Source organism: Pithys albifrons, chromosome 11, assembly GCF_047495875.1.
Source record: "Pithys albifrons albifrons isolate INPA30051 chromosome 11, PitAlb_v1, whole genome shotgun sequence".
Classification (NCBI taxonomy): domain Eukaryota; kingdom Metazoa; phylum Chordata; class Aves; order Passeriformes; family Thamnophilidae; genus Pithys; species Pithys albifrons.
In genome coordinates this window covers 19,768,703-19,788,736 of record NC_092468.1, presented here as the reverse complement: position 1 = coordinate 19,788,736, position 20,034 = coordinate 19,768,703, and the positions used below count along the sequence as shown (strand labels likewise).

General features: G+C 44.2%; 1 protein-coding gene across 1 annotated transcript in view; it reads right to left on the bottom strand.

Moving 5' to 3' along the window:
- GNB4 (G protein subunit beta 4) overlaps positions 1-19,385 on the bottom strand; it is a 31,800-nt gene extending 12,415 nt beyond the window's left edge. The window contains exons 1-2 of the mRNA XM_071566307.1: positions 19,294-19,385; positions 2,587-2,686 (exon numbers count right to left, since the gene is read on the bottom strand). Of these exons, the coding sequence (XP_071422408.1) occupies positions 2,587-2,643 (57 nt within the window). The 5' untranslated portion in view covers positions 2,644-2,686; positions 19,294-19,385. The remainder of the gene's footprint in view (positions 1-2,586; positions 2,687-19,293) is intronic.
- Positions 19,386-20,034: the final 649 nt, after the last annotated feature.

Genomic DNA, 20,034 nt, shown 5'->3' with positions numbered 1-20,034 from the left:
TCTACATAAGCATCACTGTAACAGAATCATTAGTGTCAAAAGATAAAAAAGCTCCTCCATGTAATTGCAGATTTTTTTTTCCAGTTCATGCAGTAGACAATGCAAAATTTTTGAGAAAAATCCATCTGCTTGATCAGTGTGCAGCCCTCATGATTTGCAAGCACAGACACTTCAGATTGCACATTTTTCCCCAAACTACATGTATTTTTTCTAAATGTGTGTCTTATTTGTTCAAAATGTCTGGTTCAAATGACACTGTGCCAAGTAAGCAACACTTCCAAAAATCATTACCCTCAATTTCAGTTCTCAAAGTGAGGACACAGATCCCATGGGAACTTTATTACAGAGAGAACTAGGAATTAACTTTAACCATAAAATCATCTGACAGATCTGACAGTTCAGTGTTCAAACCTCCTGCACTAAAAATTCATGCAGTCTTAGTTTATTCCTCCAACACTGTCTGCAGAACTACAGCTGCAGTAACTGCATGAGGAGACACAGGTACCCACATCCCTGAGATACTGTAAAACAATCAGAAGTCATCAAACATTTCTAAAATACTGCAGGCTAAAGAAAGAGGAATCTCCAGCTACACATTGCAGTTTACACACTTTAGGAAGCTGGTAGGTACAATCTGATCTGGACCTCGCTCCTAAGTACAGAGCTGATTTTTATGATTACATTGTTAGAGGAAATACCATACAAAACCCAAGAACTGTAAACAACTAGGACAGCAAAATATATGAAACATCAAATGCTGGTGGTGACCTCACCTATTTCAGGTGTGCATTAAAAATAATTCCTGAAAATTAACGGTCCAGGAGATATTCCAGACACTTAAAAAATTTATTTTTTTTAGATCCTCTATCTATCCTCATCCCCAACCCAAACAAACACCTATTTAGAAAGAAAACTGCAACGATTTAATAAGCAAGATAAACAGTCATCTGTGCAAATATGAAAATAAATTGTTTGGTCAGAAAGTTTCTTGGATATTAAGTCTTCAGAAGCATTTGTAATTGTATATTCATATGAAGTCAGAACTGAGCATAAGGTACCCAACCCAGCACTCTGATCAGAGGCAATCACTGATTGCCACTGCTGAGCCAAAGAACTGCAAAGGTGGTACAGCCTTGGCTACTCAGCCACACCTGACAGACCCAGCTGCAAGTTTGGGTGATAAGAGTTATAAGGGAAACGTTAAATTGACCTAAAGCTACAAAATGAAATCATTATACAAAGGGCCAATCAGCTTTTTATGCTCCAAAATTTAAAAAAGCAGCAAATATTTCCTGCAGCACAGTCGAGCTTCCCTTCCATGCCTGGCAGCTCTTTCTTCCCACAATTTTGCCCCAAACCTAAAACCAATCTAACTGATTACTAAGACTGAACAAAGACTTCACTGGTTCATCCTGATGTAACAACAGTCTTTATTTTTACACATCAGGCCAAGGAAAAACTGAAAAATTATGCACAGCTTTTATTTGTGCAACACTGTAATAAAGCTTAAATTGAAAAAAAAAGTACTTTAAAATTTATTTGTATCCTCTACAGAGCTGCTGGAAGGGGCACCCAGGGGCACTGAGTGATCCCATCCTTGTCTCTCTGTAGTGTCTGAAGTGGAGGTGACAGGACACAGAACTCACACAGAGCTCCCCTTGGACCAGCTGAATGAGCAGCAGGAAAGTAACACTTGCCCCCAACACAACTCCTAAAATAAAGTGTGTTCACCACGTGGCTGACACCAACAAACAGCCTCACACTAAGCAGGAGACACCACACAACAACTGCTGCCAGCAGATGCCGTGCTAAAAAAAGTCAGTGTGCAACATATTCCAAGCAACTTGTACTCCTCACTGACAGGAATGCCTGCAAATAATGCATTCCCATATAAATCAGGTCTATGAATGCTTCATGTTCAGAAAATTCTGACTAAAAACAAACAGACTTTGAATATCCGTATTATACTTCATACTTTCCTGAAAACTGCATCACTGGAATGTACAGGCATGTTGCAAGATTCCTGGAAAACTGACTTTGGGCCTGACAGCTCAGGTTTGGTTTATCTTCAGTGAGTAAATACAACAAAAAAATAGAACATATGGGGGGATCAGCATTTAAAAAAATAAATTCAGCAGAAAACAAAGAAAGAGCTTGTAGAAATGACATCCCTCCTGGAAGGGTCTCTCTCACTCCCCACACTGTGACCTGCAGGCTGGTCACTCCCAACCCACAAACAACCTTTACTAACACCCTTAAGCCCAGCTCGTCATGCCAAGGTTCTGTAAACTTGCTGTTCCCTTCTTGTTTTAAACCCCCAAAAAATAAATAAAAAAAATCAGAGACAAATACACCTCTAGTACCAAAACTTAGCAGAGTTCAACAGGAAATAAAACCTTTTGTTCAAGAGATACTATGAGTGCATTTCATTACACCAGTGGCTTTTCTGATTTTTAAACAAATATGCTGAAAACATTTTATGCTCTGCACAACCTAAACGGGAGCAAGTGACAGGTGAGATCTTTACAACTTAGTCCCTTAAAGGTGAAACCTTGTAATGAAAAATAAGTAATTAGCAATTCTCACTCTGATTTGGTTTCGCAGCTGCTCCGCCTCCTGCCGTAACTGTTCCAGCTCACTCATCTTCTTCAGTCTCTATTTCTCACAATTCACTGCTGAAAAAAGCCTGCCAATGAGAGGGAAGAAAAGTAAGTTTCGGAATCACTTTCTCCTCTTAAAAAAAAAAAACAAAACCCCCACAAACCTATTTATCCTGCCTTTACAGAAGGTTTCCAAATAGATATTTCCCTTTAGTACTCTGTCTCAATGAATTTGGCAAGACTTAAATGATTTCAATTCCTGAATTGCCACAAAAAGGAGAATTAAGTGAAGTCTGTTTTGAATATAGAAGCAACTGTCAACAGAACCACCCACTGTACTTTAAAAACCTGTTTTGCAGCAGAGCTCTGCTCACCCACCCAGAAAACTCCACCAAATTCTGAGCCCCAAGATGGCAACAGAGAGCAAAGGCTGCAGGACCCCTCAGTGTTCACTCTGGGCTCAAGAGGGGCCCGATCCAGGCACCTCGCACGGGACATCCAGGACATGTTTGGTTTTACTGCAGAGGAAATCTTTGAATCATTGACCACAGCTGAAATAGCAGTTTTCTCCAATTTCTTCCCATATTTTCCCTGGGCAAGGCACCACGCTGGTTTTGTTTCAAAGGCTCCCTCACGGTGAGAAGGGATGGCAAACACTGACCCGTGTCTAAAGCAGCACCGTGCTGATACACCCTCAGCTGCCTGAGGCACTTCCCATCACAAGGATGACTCAAAGCAACCTTAAAAAGATCAATTAGCAGTGAGACCTCATGCAGGCACACTTTCAGGTTAGTAATTTTTTTTTTCAAATCAGATTTTGCATCTCATTTTTTCACTGTGTTGAACAAAGTTTCCTCAGATCAATTCTCCTCTTTATCCCAGCACAGCAGGGCAACCCCTACAGAGCCCTCTGGAGCCTCTTCACACACAGGGAGACTTCAATGGCCTTGCAGCAAAAGGAACATCAGAAAGTAACTTGCTCACAAACAAGACAGGCACCTATTTGTCATTTTTTATGACAGAAAAAGCACACCAGAAGTGATGGGGGTCGTCCCATGACATGATCTAAAAAGCTAAAACACTTCTAAGCTTACAGAAGAAGAAAGACAGAAGTTTGTGAGTACTGCTCACAAAATGACAACTGAGGAAGGAAGGAAAAGAAGGGGGAAGAAGAACATATTCAAAATATTCTTCTATGCTTATTTAGTCCACTGAAAAATGGCCAAAAAAACAGAGGAAGAAGGGTCACAGGGTTATAGGGAAGCCCCTCTCTGTCTGGTCCAGGTACTGACTGGCTCTGTGCAGCTCAGCAGTGATGTGCTCTAAAAACTGACTCTGCAAAGCTTTTGGCCACCGATAAAACATGACACTTCATAGACTAAGAATCAGTGGTAAGTTTGGGTTCAGAGCAATTTCCTAATAAGATAAACATCCTTGGATTAACAGTTTAAACAAGCGTTTGAGCGCTACAAAATTTCTGGCTACTCAAGGAGGAAAGTATCTTTGTTCATCATCCATCTACTCTTTCTATCAATCTGAACCTTGGTGCTTCCCACAGGTATCACTGCAAAGTCCAGAACAAACTCACAAACACATAAATGGGATCATCTCCAGAACAAAATACATCCAAATCAGTAAGAGAAGTGGTGACTTAGGCCTAACTAGTTATTTTCAGCTATATGTGAACAAAATAGGAGGTTCACACCTTTCCCTTCCTAAACCTGTGCTCTGTTCAACTACAAAGACGTTATAATTCCTATGTGAGTACTCTGGGAGACAACTCCATTTACTAGTGTGTCCCTATTTCAGATGCCCAGACTACCAAACACTTTAATGCACAGCAGGTGTAACACAGAAGCCATCAACACTCATGTCCAATTTTAAAAATAAAGCATTAAAACCATCACTTTAGTATGCAAATTAATCACATACCTTTACAGTCTGTCAAATTCAATTACAATCTTAATGCACTTAATGGGTGTACCACTACAAAATACAGCCCCACTTTCAGTTCTGACAGTGTCAAATTAACCTTTTCATCATGATTTTCCTTTTTTTATTGTAGAACCTACTCAAAGCTAACACAGACAAAACAACAGTCTCAAAGGTCTTAACCCAGCCAGCCATGCTGCTTGCCAATGCTCACTGGTCTTGTGTGCTATTTTTAACAGAAGACAATGATTCCAAACAGAGAAGTTGATATCTCTCATTTTCTGAGAAGGGAAGTCAGCTTCTGCCCTCTGATGTGCCACACATTGAGTCCTCTGTAAGCAGTCACTTCAACAGAGAGAATTATTGATCATAAAGAAAGTGACATTATTCACAACTGGAAGCACACATGGCCAGTCACAGCCACAAAGTCAGGGGATTTTTTTATTCACAGGTAAAACTGTGAGTATATCAGGAAATGAGCCCTGGCATTGCAGTGGCACTCAAAGTCCATCAATGACCATCATGAAGTCACTGTTAATGACAAACATGAAGCCACTGTTAATGACTTTAATGTCACTTGTCTCAGCGCTGTTCACCATTAATGCCATTCCTGCACCAGCACCTACAGAGCTGTTAAACTTCACAGCTTTAAATCGTGTTACACTTCTCCAAGTTCCTACATGGACAAAATCCAGCTCCAGAAGCCTTCTTGCCCACCCACATACCTTTAGCTATAATTCCAAAGCAAATAAAAGGACAATGATTTTTTATTATTTTTTGAAAGAAATATTTTTTGGTAGTGGAAAAGCCCCAGTAGCACCAGTATGTTTTAAATCTGCACAGCTTTGGCACTGCTGCTCATCAAAACTGTGTCAGTGGTTCAAGGTCAAGCTATACCTCAATAAACAGAATGGCCAGCATACATTCCCACAAAATCCAGGTTCCTTTTAGAAGTGGATTATTCCAGCTCTAAGCATTAAGTTCCTTTCCAGTACACAGCAGCTGAAGGGCAAGCTCTGAGATATTCTTAAGCTGTGCATAAACACCAGGATACCACAATAAACAGACTAAGTGCAGAGTTTAACTATTAAACTGAAGTGTATCAACAGCTCCCAGTGCCAAGGCCTGGATGTTCAGATCACCACCCACCATGAAGTGTTTAGAAGAACGGGGAGAAAGATGCTTCCACTTGGGATTTTACTTTTTTTTTCTAAGTACTACTTTGATGTGCCCACAGGGAAGTACAGAAATTGAGTGGGTAGGGAGGAAGCTCTCACAGATGCCTCTGCACATTCACACTAACTCTGCAAGCAGCATCTCTGAACTCCTGTCAAATTCCTGTGTGAATATCTTACTCATGTCAGCAGACTCACGACAGCAACAGAAGATAAACACCTGCTTGGAGGCTTCTTGCTTGTGAATGCATCTCTGTTTTAACAGTTCTCAGACTACAGTGATGTGGTTAAGGAGGTAGTTGCATCCAGAGAACACTGTCCAGACCAGATTTATTTGCTGGATGTTTTTATCAGTGAGGTGACCAGGGAAGCACAGCAAGAACTCAGGACTGAGGTGCCTGGCAGCACTGGCAAAGCAGGGGCTGCATCCTATAAACCTGTTCTCAGTGCACAGAAGCAGCTCAGCACCACAACCTCCAAGTGTGCTATTTCCCAACGCTACCAGGCATCAGATAAACAACTTGGGTTTCATCAGATTAAATGCTGGGACTGCTTTTGCAGGGCTTACAGGGATTGCCAAGAACAGAGGTCATCTCTATATTGCAAATTTTTCCTCACACAAATTACTGAAAACCTCAGTGGATTCAACGTCAACCCTTGCCAGGTTACACAGGACACACACCTGTTCATTCGCCCCTCCAGGAAGATCAAAATACAACAGCCAGCAAGGAATGCAGCTTCACAGCCTGGAAAAAAGTCTTTATTCCAAACATGAATTTCCCCAGGAGCCCTCACTCATGCACACAGAGAAGACATCAGCTCTTGCACTTGCATGGGCAGAAAGAGTGAGGATTCTTCCTGTTATCTCAGGAGACTGGGGTAATGCAATGTCCACCTCCCTGACTTATTCATGTTTTTAATAAATGTTGAGTCAGAGAAGAAATATTAAGTTCCCTTAGATGCAGAACACGAGTGTTATCTACTTTTCAGCATTCAGAGGCAGCACCTCTGATGAAGAACCAGATGCTTCTCTCCAAATGCAATTCATGATGTGCACCCTGTACTATGAATGGCATCACTTGCTGTGGCAAAGAGGCCTGGAGTGGATGAGGAACAGGAGGCGGAAGAACTTTTTAACACCTTTGGTAGCTGGGGGTGTCCCATGGCAGGACAGCCAAGCCACCCGGAAAGGGGAGCAAGGACATGAGATGCTTCCATCAGAAGCACCAACACAGGCTGGAGATTGCTGTGAGCAGGAACTCCTGTGCAGCCGAGGCAGCAGCTCCTCTTTGCCCTCGGTCACTCACAGGCTGAGCCGTCCCCTCCGTGCGATTCCTGCTCAGTGCACTTGGACAAGTGAATTTACTGACACCAAAACAAAGTGCCTCCCCAGGCAAAATAATTAACTAAGATTCCAAAGCATATCCAGCAACAAGAAAGCCACTGGCAGGCTTGAGTGCTCCACAGACAAATTACCCCTCACATCATCCCTGATTCAGGAGCAGCACCATTTGCTAAGAGTTTAATTCTTCATTATACAGGCAGGCAGTGACAAACTACCACAGGTTTTCATCTCCAAAGTACTTTCTCTGCAAACTGTGGACTCAGAACACTGTGGCTGGAAAAACACCCTTTTCTCTGCAAAAACTCCCTCCAGTTGCACTCAAGGTCACACTTTGGGAAGATTCAGAGCCCAGGCCCCCTGTGACACCCTGGCTGGCACGGGGCAGGACACGGTGCTGCACAATCCAGGAGGCAGCGAGTTCATCAGATGGGACCTGCTGCCCCCGTGGCACTGAGCAGGAGGCTGGCACAGGGACAGAGCTGACCGAGGTCTGGAAAGCCAGGAAATAGGATGGTATTTGCAGGTTATTTGAAGCAGAATAGCCCAGTGTTTAGTGATAGGAATCTTTACTTCTATTTCTAGCTATTTCTGTGTCAGAGAAGATTACAGTTTACAAACTACGCAACTTAGTATCTTAAAAATAAAAAAAGAATTTTTTAAAAGAGGCATTTTCACTTGCCTTGGCAATCTTAGCCCATTCCTGTGTAAAACCACCATATACACAGAAGGATAAAAAAAATTACTAGACAAGTGTAAATAGGCCCCTCCCCACAACAAAGCCCTGCTATTTTTGTGCCAAATATATAAGGGACTGCAAAAAGAACAGTCTGCCAGACTGGATTCTTAAGAGCTATCAACTAAAGAGTTGCTCAGGTAAAAATTTCATTTTGTACCAAAAAATCAGTCCTTCAGAACTGAAATTAGTGCTTCCCTATACATGTCAGCCCTAGTTTTTCAACTCATATGCAGCAATCTCTCTCTCACAAGGGATCAACAGACAGCGGCAGAGAGAGAGAAGGTTTCATGTAACTTTCACGTGATCCTCCCGACCAAGTGATCACACAGGTGGCTGAACATAAGGAATGCTCACTACAGCACTTTACTAATTATAGAAAAAAAGACACCAAGACATACTCCAGCTCTCTGCCAGGGGAGATATATCGGTAACTCACACCCATTCAGGCTTTGGACCACAAAACCTTTCTATGCTGTAGTTGCTTGTGTCAATTTACCTGCTTGTGTCCTGTGAGTGCTGAGTGTTTGCAGGGGGGGACAGGGGGGGTTCTGGCTCTGAGCTCTGACAGCACACACAGACCAATATTTTGTGTATTCAGGATGTGTCAAGGAAGATTTTTCATAAAATATTTCTTCATTTAGTACTAAACAAGTCTTTGGCAGCTTTGTCCACTCATTTATGTCTCCCCAAATCCATGAATAGGGAAATAAAACATAGAAAGGTTTTGTTTCTTGCAGGCTGAAGGAAATGTGTTTGACATATTGGAGAATGGTTCAAAATCTACAAACTTGGACACGGTTGACAAAGCCTTATATAAAGAGAAATCTCTGCCTGCACAATGGTCACTTAAAATAAATGCATTAATGCTGTGCTGCAGTTACAGACCTTCATATAGAAAGCCTTTCAGCTGGAATTTTACATAATTTATTTTCTACAGTAGAGCTGTTTGAGGACCACACATACACTCAGCTCTCCACTGAGGAAAATGAAACATTTAATGGCTTTTTTTGCTATGTTGTCACTCCTCTGTTTCTCAAAGAGACCTTTCCAGCTATCCATTCTCCCAACCACCCTTTGCTCTGACTTGTAGCTCTACTGCATCAATAAACACAGACAACAAAGCAAGGAGCTGTTATATTGGTTAACTAATACTTAAATAACAGAAGAGAGAGGCTGTGATAAGTTGAAAAAACAGCACCTAAGGGCTGCAATTCTGCCATTGTGTACCTTGCTCTTTCTCTCTCCTCTCAAACCTCTTCAGTTCATCTCCTTCCTTTCTTTCTCTTTAATATATACTTTTGAGGGGTGCACTAATTGCAGAACATCTTACACATTTCAGCAGAGAAAAAGAATGGTTATAACTTTAAAAGTAGTTAACATTTAGAAAATAAGCCGGGACATTCTAACAGAGTATTTTCCTCAAGTTGTTTTAAATCTAATTTTGCAAGATGGAATTAATAGTCACTGATTTCCGAGCCCCAGGCAGAAGCACAGGAGCTCTCCCACATTCAGGGCTCTGGTCTCCCCAAGCAGAAAACAGGAAGCAGCCTGGGTGTGACCCCGCTCGCTGAGGTCAGCGCTATTGTTGCACTTCTGCACATTTTGGAAGTGTTTTAAAGTGATATGTCTCCATTATAGCTTGGGTACAAAAACAGGAAATAATCAACCAACGCCTCTCAAGAGGAAGGGTATGAGCAGAGCTGACTTAAACACCCATTTCTCCAACAGAGACCATCCCCAGTTTTAAGGAACCGATGGATGTGTGTGCTCAAAACTGAATGCACAGCTCGAAGGTCAGAAGAGACTCACAAGCACAGAAGGGAACAGCAGGATTTGAGTGAGTTGCCTCCTCGTGTGCCCACATGCCCCGTGCAGTTACACCAGAACACAACCCCACCCACCATCTGGGTGGCAAAAGCAGTTTCAAGACAACAATATTGCTCCTTCCTTCCTTGGGCAAAACACCTCGTACGGACACATCGTGAACAGAAATATGTGCCACTTTATAGCGACCCAGCTGGTGCTTTTCATAGGACTCTGAAACAAAGTCTGCCACATTGAAACGCTTCTATTTACTACAATAACTACTTGTTAGTAACTGCTGTGAAACAGAAGTGATTTCAATGAGACAAATGCAAACATCTGCGTTCACCTTCAGGTTTCAGCACTCTCAGGATCAGCCTCTGCTGTTTTTCAGTCACAGAGGTGAGTTTGATGCCTGGCTTGATTACAGTTGCCATGGAAGACAAACAGACCGACAAATACTGACCTTGTTAACAGCAGTCACAAAACAGGCAAAGGAAATCACAGCTGAGAAATTTGAGTGAAATAATTCTTAAGTCTACTAGCAAAAACCCCATCTGTACCTTTAGACTTTTCTATCCTTCTTTATGCAGTAGGCTGACATTTCATGACTGGTGTCTTAAGCTCAGAAATATGAGAGTTTATTTCTAAAATTCAACTTAAAAGTCTAAGCCAAGTACATTCATAAAACACAGACAGAAAGACCCTACTCTTCTTTGCCCACACACAGATTCTAGAAAAAGAAAACCACAAGAAATTCAGTGTTAAGCATAAGGCTGAGAAAAGCACAGGCAAGAATTTTTAAAAGTCATGAATATTTCACAGTTCAAAAAGAGTGATTTTTCCAAAATTAACATCTTTGCATCTTATACTAATTATGTTTGTTTCCAGGTCAAAATGTTTTGGTACATAAGCACAGATTTATTTTTATCACACTCCCTGTCAACAGAACTTCATGTGAAATTCAAATTATCTTGTCTTTAATGACTATGATTCCCCAGTAAAAATTTGTTTCACTGACCTCAGGATACCATCACTGAACCAATTATCTGGTTTTGCAATTCAAACCATCTAAGAAGTGGCAAGAAAGATCTTCATGAATCAGAAGGACACAAACCCAAGTAAGAAGAGAGAGATGGTTCCAGTCCAATTTCTTCCTTGGGGACAGACTGGTGGACACACAGAGTGAGCTGAGGTTTTTTGTCCCTTCAAATACCCAGCCATACCCAGAGGCTATTCCAACGTTTTACCAGGAAAAATGTACTGCAGGGGACAATTCAAAGCCATTTTGAAAGACTCATTTACATTTAAATCCATCTCTAAACAAGTTTGATTTGGCTTTGTTTTTCAGGGCTAGTACACTGGTATTTACTGAAGTGGCACCTTGTAGGGCTGAGCAGTTCTGGGCTTATAAACCTGGTCTGACACCTACAGGCACAAAGGATTTCTGGAGCAGCCTCCTGTTATCTGGGAGTGAGCAGATTGCACAGTGGGCATAAAAGGCACCAAGCACACAGAAAATTTTAGATTTAAAGTCAATGGAGAAGACAAATAGTAAGAGAAACTAATACTGTCTAGAGGAAAAGTAACTCGATTCACCTCAGACACTACTCACTCAACTGTAGTAACTTCTGGATGACAGTTTTTGAAAGAGGAGCCTCCTCTCACACCTGAGGAGCAGAAAGCCCAGCAGTCCCAGTTACACACACGTTGCAACCCCTCACATGTACCATCAGCTCGGGAAAAACCACGGATTTGATCCATCCATAGTCCCCAGCACCCTTCACTCCCCCTCCCCATTCAGCGCCGCACACGCCCTTGGTGCGAACAGCGAGGCTTTATGTGCTCCCATCACCCCCCGCAGCTGTAACTCAGCACTCAGCTGGACTCCTTCCTAAGGAAACAAGGCAAGAGAAACATTTGCACTTCGTTTTTATACCAATTATCCAAAGATCAGATAAAACGACTGCACTCAGGTCCAATTTTAATTTTGCTTTTGGTTCACAATACGTTACTTGTCAATTTGTAATTCAAGCCAGAAAAATTAATTTCTCTTTCAGACCAGAATTCAGGCGACTTGAGTAGGGTTTTCACATGGGTTTTTTTGAGATGCATATTGTCATAGGCCTTTAAAAAAATCTATCAAAAGCCTCACTTTACAGAATGATTAGAAATCCCATGCTAGAAAGTAAATCCCCTATATTTTTATACATACATACATATAATATGTGCTGTTTCACCCCTACTGATGCAAGAATGAGATTAAGAGTATACGGGCTGTTTAACTACTTCACATACCACTTGTGCTGAGACTGATGTATCTCATCTGTTCTCTTTTGAACTGTTTTTGATGTTTCTCAAGCAGCAATGCCTGTTTTCAAACCTTTGCTCTTTAAAGAAGATACTACATTCAATATTTAAGAAAGATGTTAGGGAAATAGGCAGTATTGTGTTCCTGACTATCTCCACGCTTGCAGGATTCTCAAAATAAAGGGTGTCTTTGTAGTAGGAGTAATTTTTAGCTGCCCAAAAATCAGAAATCATCTACCTGCCTACCCTAGATGAAGTTTCCAACAGACGAGGATAAAAGACAAACAAAATGCTGCTGCAAAGAAATACAACATCCCCACCTGTAGCAGCCTTCCACAAAGTATCAATTCATGATTTCTATATGAAAACAGCTTAAAAAACAGACAAAGCCTAAGGTTTTAGACAGGAATAATTAGTCAGGCACCACGGCCACGAGAGAGCTCATGGCTCCAACAACCTGCTTTGCTGAAGGGTGTATTTCCAACCCACTGGAGCTGCTGTTCTTGTAATGCTTCCCCACATGTCCTGATGTAACAGAGAGCAGAGAGAACAGCAGCTCAGCTGGAAGCAGCATCTCTGCTCGAGCCTTCACCACAGACCAGACACTGCTCTTGCAAGACTTTTGGTTTTGATGTCTGAGATACACATACTACCATTTTTGGAGTTTTTCTCAGCGATGGTGACTGAAAGATTAGTAAAAATGGTTAAATAGTCTTGAAGTCCTGCTTCCAAAAGCCAAGAGCAAAGCGCAGTGGTATCTGACCCAATGAAAGGGCAAACATCAGCTCTAACTCTGAAACCCTCCAACAATTTAACTCTTTGCTAAGGCTGTCACCTTGTCAAAGTTACCAGCAAGGGCTACAGACTGAGAACAGAAAATTGCTCAAGTTTCTGAAGCAGCACCACTAACAGAAGTCAACTTTCTTCACTTCACCCCTTTACAATGAGTGTGTCTGGCTTTTGATGCCCATCAATCTGCATTTTTAATGATGTCTAATAGACGAGCAGGGAAAAAACCCTTAATCACTTCCCGTCCCCAGGTACCTCCCCTTCCCAACTAGCTGCTTTGTCCTGAAGTGTGGGGAACAGCAGCTGAGTGCTCACATCATTAAATACTCATTTACAGTGCATTTAGTTTGGAGCTGAATTTTATTTTTTCTGTGCTGCACAAAAATAAAGAAATAACCTGGCTCCCTCTGTTGGGCTGCTTCCAAAACAAAAAGGGTTTTCCCTTCCCACTGCACATCTTAGAAATTAAGGTTCTGTTTGTAGCACCCAAAATCATAGTTTTACTTCCTGGTCACCTTATTCTCCACATTTTGGACTGGTTTTGTATTTAGACAGCTTGTATCCAAACTACTTGGAAGAGCAATGGAGACGTTTCTTGCCCTACAAGTGTCAGTAAGATTATAAAGGAGCATTTAATATCCTATAAAATGCTGTAACACTTCCCTGTGGACCACTCTAACCCAACACTCCTGCTGTGTCCTTCCCATCATTCCAATGGAAGGAAAATGGTGATAACATCATTATCAGTTTCTTGACATTTTAGGGCATCTGTACTTGATGCTGTCATGGAAACTTTGCTGTGCTATTTTCTCTGCCTAATGTTGAGATTGCAACAAAACTTGATCAGATCTTCCACCACCTCCCCTCCCATCAGCACAAGCAAAGGAAAGGGCTCCACTTTGCATTTCAACAGTAACACAAGACAAATACTTGTGCCTAAACCTCATTTTTTTCCCAGGGGGGTGGGGGGAAGCTTTTATATAATAAAACTACCCAAGACCCAGCATACCCCAATTTGCTAATTTTTAGCACTCTGACAATACATTGCACTGCCAAAATCTGGAAGTGAAATCCCCAAAACTTAACAGAATCGTTAGATACACATGGAGGCTCTAAACTTAGTGTGTGAAATCAGATTTTGACAAACAGAGCATCTATATATGGAATCTGAATAATTTTTTCAGCTCAACAGTAACTAAGGTTGACTTAAATCAAGAATCTGAAAGAAGAAAAATGTCTCCTTTCCCAGCCTAGGAATAACACTGGTTACATGAACAATCACTCAAAGCAATCAATTATGACAGAAAGGGTCACCAGAAAAACACTCAGATCAAATATTTCTTTTAAACAGACCAATTTTAAATACCACATGTGTTTCAACAATGTATGGCCAAACTTCACGAAGGAAGATTTGGGCAGGGCTGTCCCCACGTGGGTGTGCCCTTCCAGCCTGCGCAGTGGATTTTAGGTGAGGCTCAGTGTGCGCAGAACTGGCCCCACCGTTTAAATCCTGAGGTTCATCTGCCACGGCCGAGCGAGCTTGGACAGTGCCAGTGAAGTCCTCAGGACTAGAACCTACAGCACCCGGCATTTCCCAGGAGGTCTCCCATCCAAGTACTAATCCGGGGCTGACCCTGCTGAGCTTCCGAGATCTGACGGGATCGGATGTCAGGGAGGCATTTAACTGCCCTGTTTCAACAATAGATAGTAAATAATAATCTTTAATTTCAATGCAAGACTTCAAATGTGTACAAATACCACACAAACTGCATTTTAATACAAAAACAGAAAATGACACAGGTGCAACATGTTAGAAATGATTACTACATTAAAAATAAATTTTAAAAACCCCAAATAAATAAATATATGGCAGCAAAAGCACATACAAAAATGAAGTCAATAGGATTGAAATCATCAAGTTATCCTGAAACTGCCCGGGCGCTCCGTGCTAGATGAGATGCTGACCACCTGAACCAATAACTGCACAGTGAAAACAAACCAGGCAGGTCCAAGAGTTCCCACTGCTGATTGGGAGGAGGTGATTTGTTCTTGTAAAGCTGCCAAAACTGTCACTGAGAGCAGCTCCAAGACCTTCAATCTCATTTAAGAAGCACATTCAATCATGGGATTGATTTTATGATTTCGTTTTGTTCTACTCCCCTCATCTGAAAATTAAAATCTTATAAAATTATTTTAATCTTAAGATTACTCAGCTCTTTTAATGTTTCAAAACATTGGGATTCACAATTACTCAAACATTTGGCTTCAACTGAGAATCCATATGATTAATATTTGTCTGAGATCCATTATAAGACGGAGGGGGAAAATACAGTTTCTCCAACAGTTTCTGCAAACTGACAAACCTTTTTTGGCTCAAAGCAACTAATTTTATGTAATAGGTAGAACTTAAAGTGCCTTTTGTTCTACAGTACAATCAGGCATTTCTATCTTTCCCCTTCTTTCCAGTTTAAGTCCTTTCAGAAGGCAACAGATTGCAAGAGTTACAGTAGATGAATCAAAACTCGATTGACTGTCATCATTTCACTTACTTTTGGAAGCCAAGACATCTTAAGGGAAACGAAACTGTCATCAATGAACTGCAGAACCATTTGCTGGCAAATACCCATCTATATCTGTATTAATTATGTCTTTTATAAACCTCCAACCAGTTCTCACTATGGTATTTCCCACACCAACTACAGCAATTCACAACAATCAGAATATCAGAGTATCACTGATAAGCTGACATTCATTCAAAGCATTAAGAAGTTCCCCCCTTGGTCTTCTGTTTCAGTCTCTCTGCAAAAACAGTTTCATTAATCAAACCCCACTGAACACAAGAACCCAGGCCTAAGCCTGAACAACACCATATTTTTAATTAAAGCTGCAGCCTCGTGCCACCCAGAAAGCTCCAAGACACTCCCTGCACTTATCTCAGGTACCAACCACAGAGAACAGCACAGTCGATGTTTTTTGTGATCATTTGCTTAGTTCTGTTTCAAATCCTTCCCATAAATTCTATTACAAAACTCTGGGTTGCAAAACACAGAAGTTTCATACAAGGACGAAACAATAACAACCAAATTTAACTGCACACTTCAGAAGATGAAGTGAGTGACAGGTCTGCATCTAATTAGAGGAGAGAAAAATTTTGGTGGAACTTAAAAAATATTTTGTGGATTAGCAATACCATGACTTTCTAACCAGCCAGTTCTGGGCTCTCGGGAGCTGCCTTAATCTGAGCATTGATATTCCCAGACAGTATGAAGCACAAAACACAATCACTGCATTATCACTGTCTCTGAGCATTCACATTCCAGGAGCATGCACTGCATGTCAAGTTCAGAGATTACGAATTTCTTACTAGTTTGATAAGACATTTTAAAGTGACTCCTGAGATATAAAAAAAAATAAATTATCACCTTCAGTGACACAAATCCTAAATTAAGACACTGGGAGAGCAGACAGTAAATGAGGAAGATCACCACTTCACTACTTACTGTGGGGCTTTTTTGTATTTTTATTTCTTCAAAATCTTATATTCATAAATTTTGTGGCATTTTTGAAAATTCCACAATAGGCTGGAAGAGAACTATGTGGTTCTGTATTCAAAAATAATTTTGCAAGGTTTTCTAGTCCCACGTTTTTCTTTAGAAACTGTTTTGAAAATTAAAATACTGGGACAAATTAAACACAAGATATAGGAGCACTCGACTAAGCAACATGAAGATAAAGTTGAAACTTGCATTATCCAACATAATACATGACATTTGTGGCCAACAATTTTTACTGAAGATTTAAATGACCTGAGCAGTCCATCTAGACCAATTTTCCAACCACTCAGGAAAGGGCTAAACTCAGGAGAGCAGCAGCTTTTTGCTGTAGCACTTTAACAATACAGAATAGAGAATGAACCACCCCTGTAACCTGAAACTCAGGGTTTTCATGATTAACAGATGAAAGATATTATTATATATTATAGAAGTCTTGGTTCTCAATCTATTGAATCTGTATAAGCCTTCTACATTATCCATGGCAAAAACTGCTCATTTTAAAGAAATAATAATTTAATGCTGCCTACAGTTTGCCTTAGTAGACTCACAGTGAGATATACCCATACATTTATGATCTCTCTCATCTTCCTAGCCCCTTTCTTCCAAGATACCATCAGTCTGTTCTTTGGAAGCACAAATTAACTTCACCACAGCTATCACTTTTACGAGTCACAAACAAACACTGCACAAACCCACTGAGGACTCCCATCCCATGGGCTCTCAGGGCTGTAAGGGCTTGTTGTGTGGCTTGTTTCATTTCAGTTTGTTGATATAGTTATTATTTCTGTTAACAGGAGGCTTCAGCCTTCCCAACTCTAACCAGTAATTACACCTTCTGTTGCTGTCACTGCACTGTCAGATTAGTGACCACCCTTTGCATCACTTCCCGTAGCTCCAGTGGAAGTCAGGGAGCAGATTCAGGTTTTCCGATGACTTTGCAGACTCATGTTCCCCAATATTCCCACTGCTTCCCATAAGAACTGCCAAAAATTCCTGTATGCTTTACTGATATTTAGGGAAGTACATGAAATTCTGGAAAGCACATCAAATGCTCTTGTGGTAACTGTGGATGCTGCATGAGGCAAACCCTACGAGCACCCAACGACCAGAAAACCCCTTCCTTCTGAGAGCAATCCCTCTGAACCCTCCCCTCACATTCCCAGCAGGAAACGGACAGAATATTTTTCAAAGCAGAGACCAAACCACAACACAAAACTCCACTGAATATATAAATCCCACCAGACTCCGAAAGCTACAGTTTTCGTGTCTCCCAAAGCTTTTTTGGCAGGTTTCAGAGGCTGGTACCTCTCTCCCCTCTGAGCATCATTTCGCCCTTCTTCTCCCTTCTTTTCTCAATACTCTCTACCAAGCAGAAAACAACTGCTAGTGTTATTTCAGAAACTGATTACATACAATCAAATACTAATAATCAAAGCACTTTTCCCCTCAGCGCATACTGAGCTTTGAGATTCATCCTGCTTCTACTTCAGAATTGAAAACTGTCCTGGAAAACTGTGTGTTTTCCAAGCTACAATAATCAGTCTAATAGAAGACAACATGCCTATTCTCAAACTGTGTAATTAAAAGGACAGAACGGATCAGAGGCTTATTCTGCATTAGTTCAGGTAATATTACAGCATAAACTAAACTTGTCGTCTACCAGATTTATGTCTGGTAGCAATTTGGAAAAACAATTTGGATGCTTTTCACAATTTACAACAGAAATCAAACTAAAAATTAAAGAAGCTGATAACTTCAGCAATAAGTACAAAAATTAAAAAGTAGATTTTTGAGAAAAAAAATTAAATCTGGATGTGAAATACCTACAAAAGTACGACACAGAAAGCATCTAATGACTTTGCACTTTTCCTAAAGACGGGGAATACCTTCGGATCCACCCTTGTCAAATCAATTCATGACACCCAGACAAGCCCTAGGCAGGTATAGAAATGGAAAAGAAAGAGGAGAGTTTTCCTACGTATTCCATCCATAAGCCTGGGAACTGCCTGTTGCTGCCGGCAGGCTTCGGAACCTGAACTGCGGGTCCAGCCGATGCCGCTGGGATGGCAGGCGCGTCCCGCACTGCCCACGCCGGGGCTTCCAGCGCCAGGGCCGTCCTTGCCCACCCGCGGCAGGAGCAGCTGCTCCGCGGGCGAGGAGGGGTCCCGAGGCTGCCGGAGGGACCCGCAACCCGGCGGGACCTGCCGACACCGGGGGTCGGTGCCACCACCCCGCTCCCAGCCCCGCCCGGGATAACGAGCCTCTCTCTCCCTTCCGCTCCCCCGGCACCACCCCCGGGGTCCCTCCCCAGGCCCTGCCCCGGCCCGGCCGTCCCTGCCCGGCGGAGCCCCGGGCGCGGCCCCGCGCTGTGCCCGCGCTCCGGGGCAGGTAGGCGAGCGGCATCACCCGGCCCCGTCCCGTCCCGCCCGTACTCGCGCCGGCATCACCCGATCCCACCCGCCCATCCCCACCGGCATCACCCGGTCCCGTCCCGCCGGCCCGGCCGCTCCGGGCGGCCCCGGCCCCGGCCCCAGCCCCAGCCCCGTGCCCGCCCGCGGGGCTTCACCTGCGGGGATCAGCTCAGGGCGCTGCCGCCCTCCCTCCCGCGCCCCCCGCGCTGCGGTGGTGCCGCCCAAGCCCCCCCGCCCGGGATGGAGCCGTCCGCGGGGCGGGGCGGGCGCGGCGGCCCCGCGGGGGCAGCGCCGGACGCGGACGCGGCACCTCCCGGGGCGCTCCCCGAGCGCCGCACCCCGAGCCCGTCCCGCTAGGGCTGCCCCCGCTGCTGCGCTCCACGGCCCGGTCGGGACCCGCGCTAGAGCGCCCGGCCCGCCCGCCCGCGAACCCGCGGGGACAGCCGGCGCTGCTGCCGCACGGGAAGCGTGGCCAGCGAACCCCCCGGCCCCGCCCGGCCGAGGCGACGCGGCCCCGGCGCGGCGAGCGGACCCGCCGTGGGGACAGGGCGCCGGGCTGGGGCGGGCGCGGCGAGCGGTGGAGGCCAGGCCGGGCCGGGTGCGGGGCGGGTAGGGCGCGGGGCCCCCGGGCGCGGTACCTGCGGTCCGGGGCGCGGGCAGCGCGGTGTCACCGAGCCGCCGCCATGGCGCTGCTGGGCGGGCACGGCACCGCCCGCCCGCATGGGCCGCGCAACGTGACGGGCCGTTGCCATGGCAGCGCTGCGTGACGTCAGAGCACTTAAAGGGGCCGCGCCCCGAGGGTGACACCCGTGGGGGGCGGGGGACGCTGCGGGTGGTGGCCCTGTTGGCACCGGGGGTGGAGACCTTGTGGTGACCGCCGTGGGTGGGGGTGGGACACCAGGGCGTGGGGGCGCGGGACGGGTCACCAGGGTGAGACACAAAGGTTTCACCCCAGTGCAGGACACCCGGCGGGCTGGCCCTCGGGGGTGGGGACACCGGGAGGACACAAAGGTTTCACCCCAGTGCAGGACACCCGGCGGGCTGGCCCTCGGGGGTGGGGACACCGGGGGGACACAAAGGTTTCACCCCAGTGCAGGACACCCGGCGGGCTGGCCCTCGGGGATGGGGATACCGGGGGGCATCAGGGACATGGGGATCGAGGGAGCGGGACCTGCGGGGAGCCAGGGGTGGGAGTGGCCGTGGGGACGTGGGACGTGGGTTAAGTCCGACTGCGCAGAACTTTGCAGGTCAGCAGTGTGGGGAAATAAAAGCGATGGGTACAATGAACGCTCAAATCTTTGTTCCTCGCAAACCCTCCATCCCACAGCCCTCAGGGGCGCTGCCCTCCTGAACCACCAGGGACTGACTGCCAGGCGCCT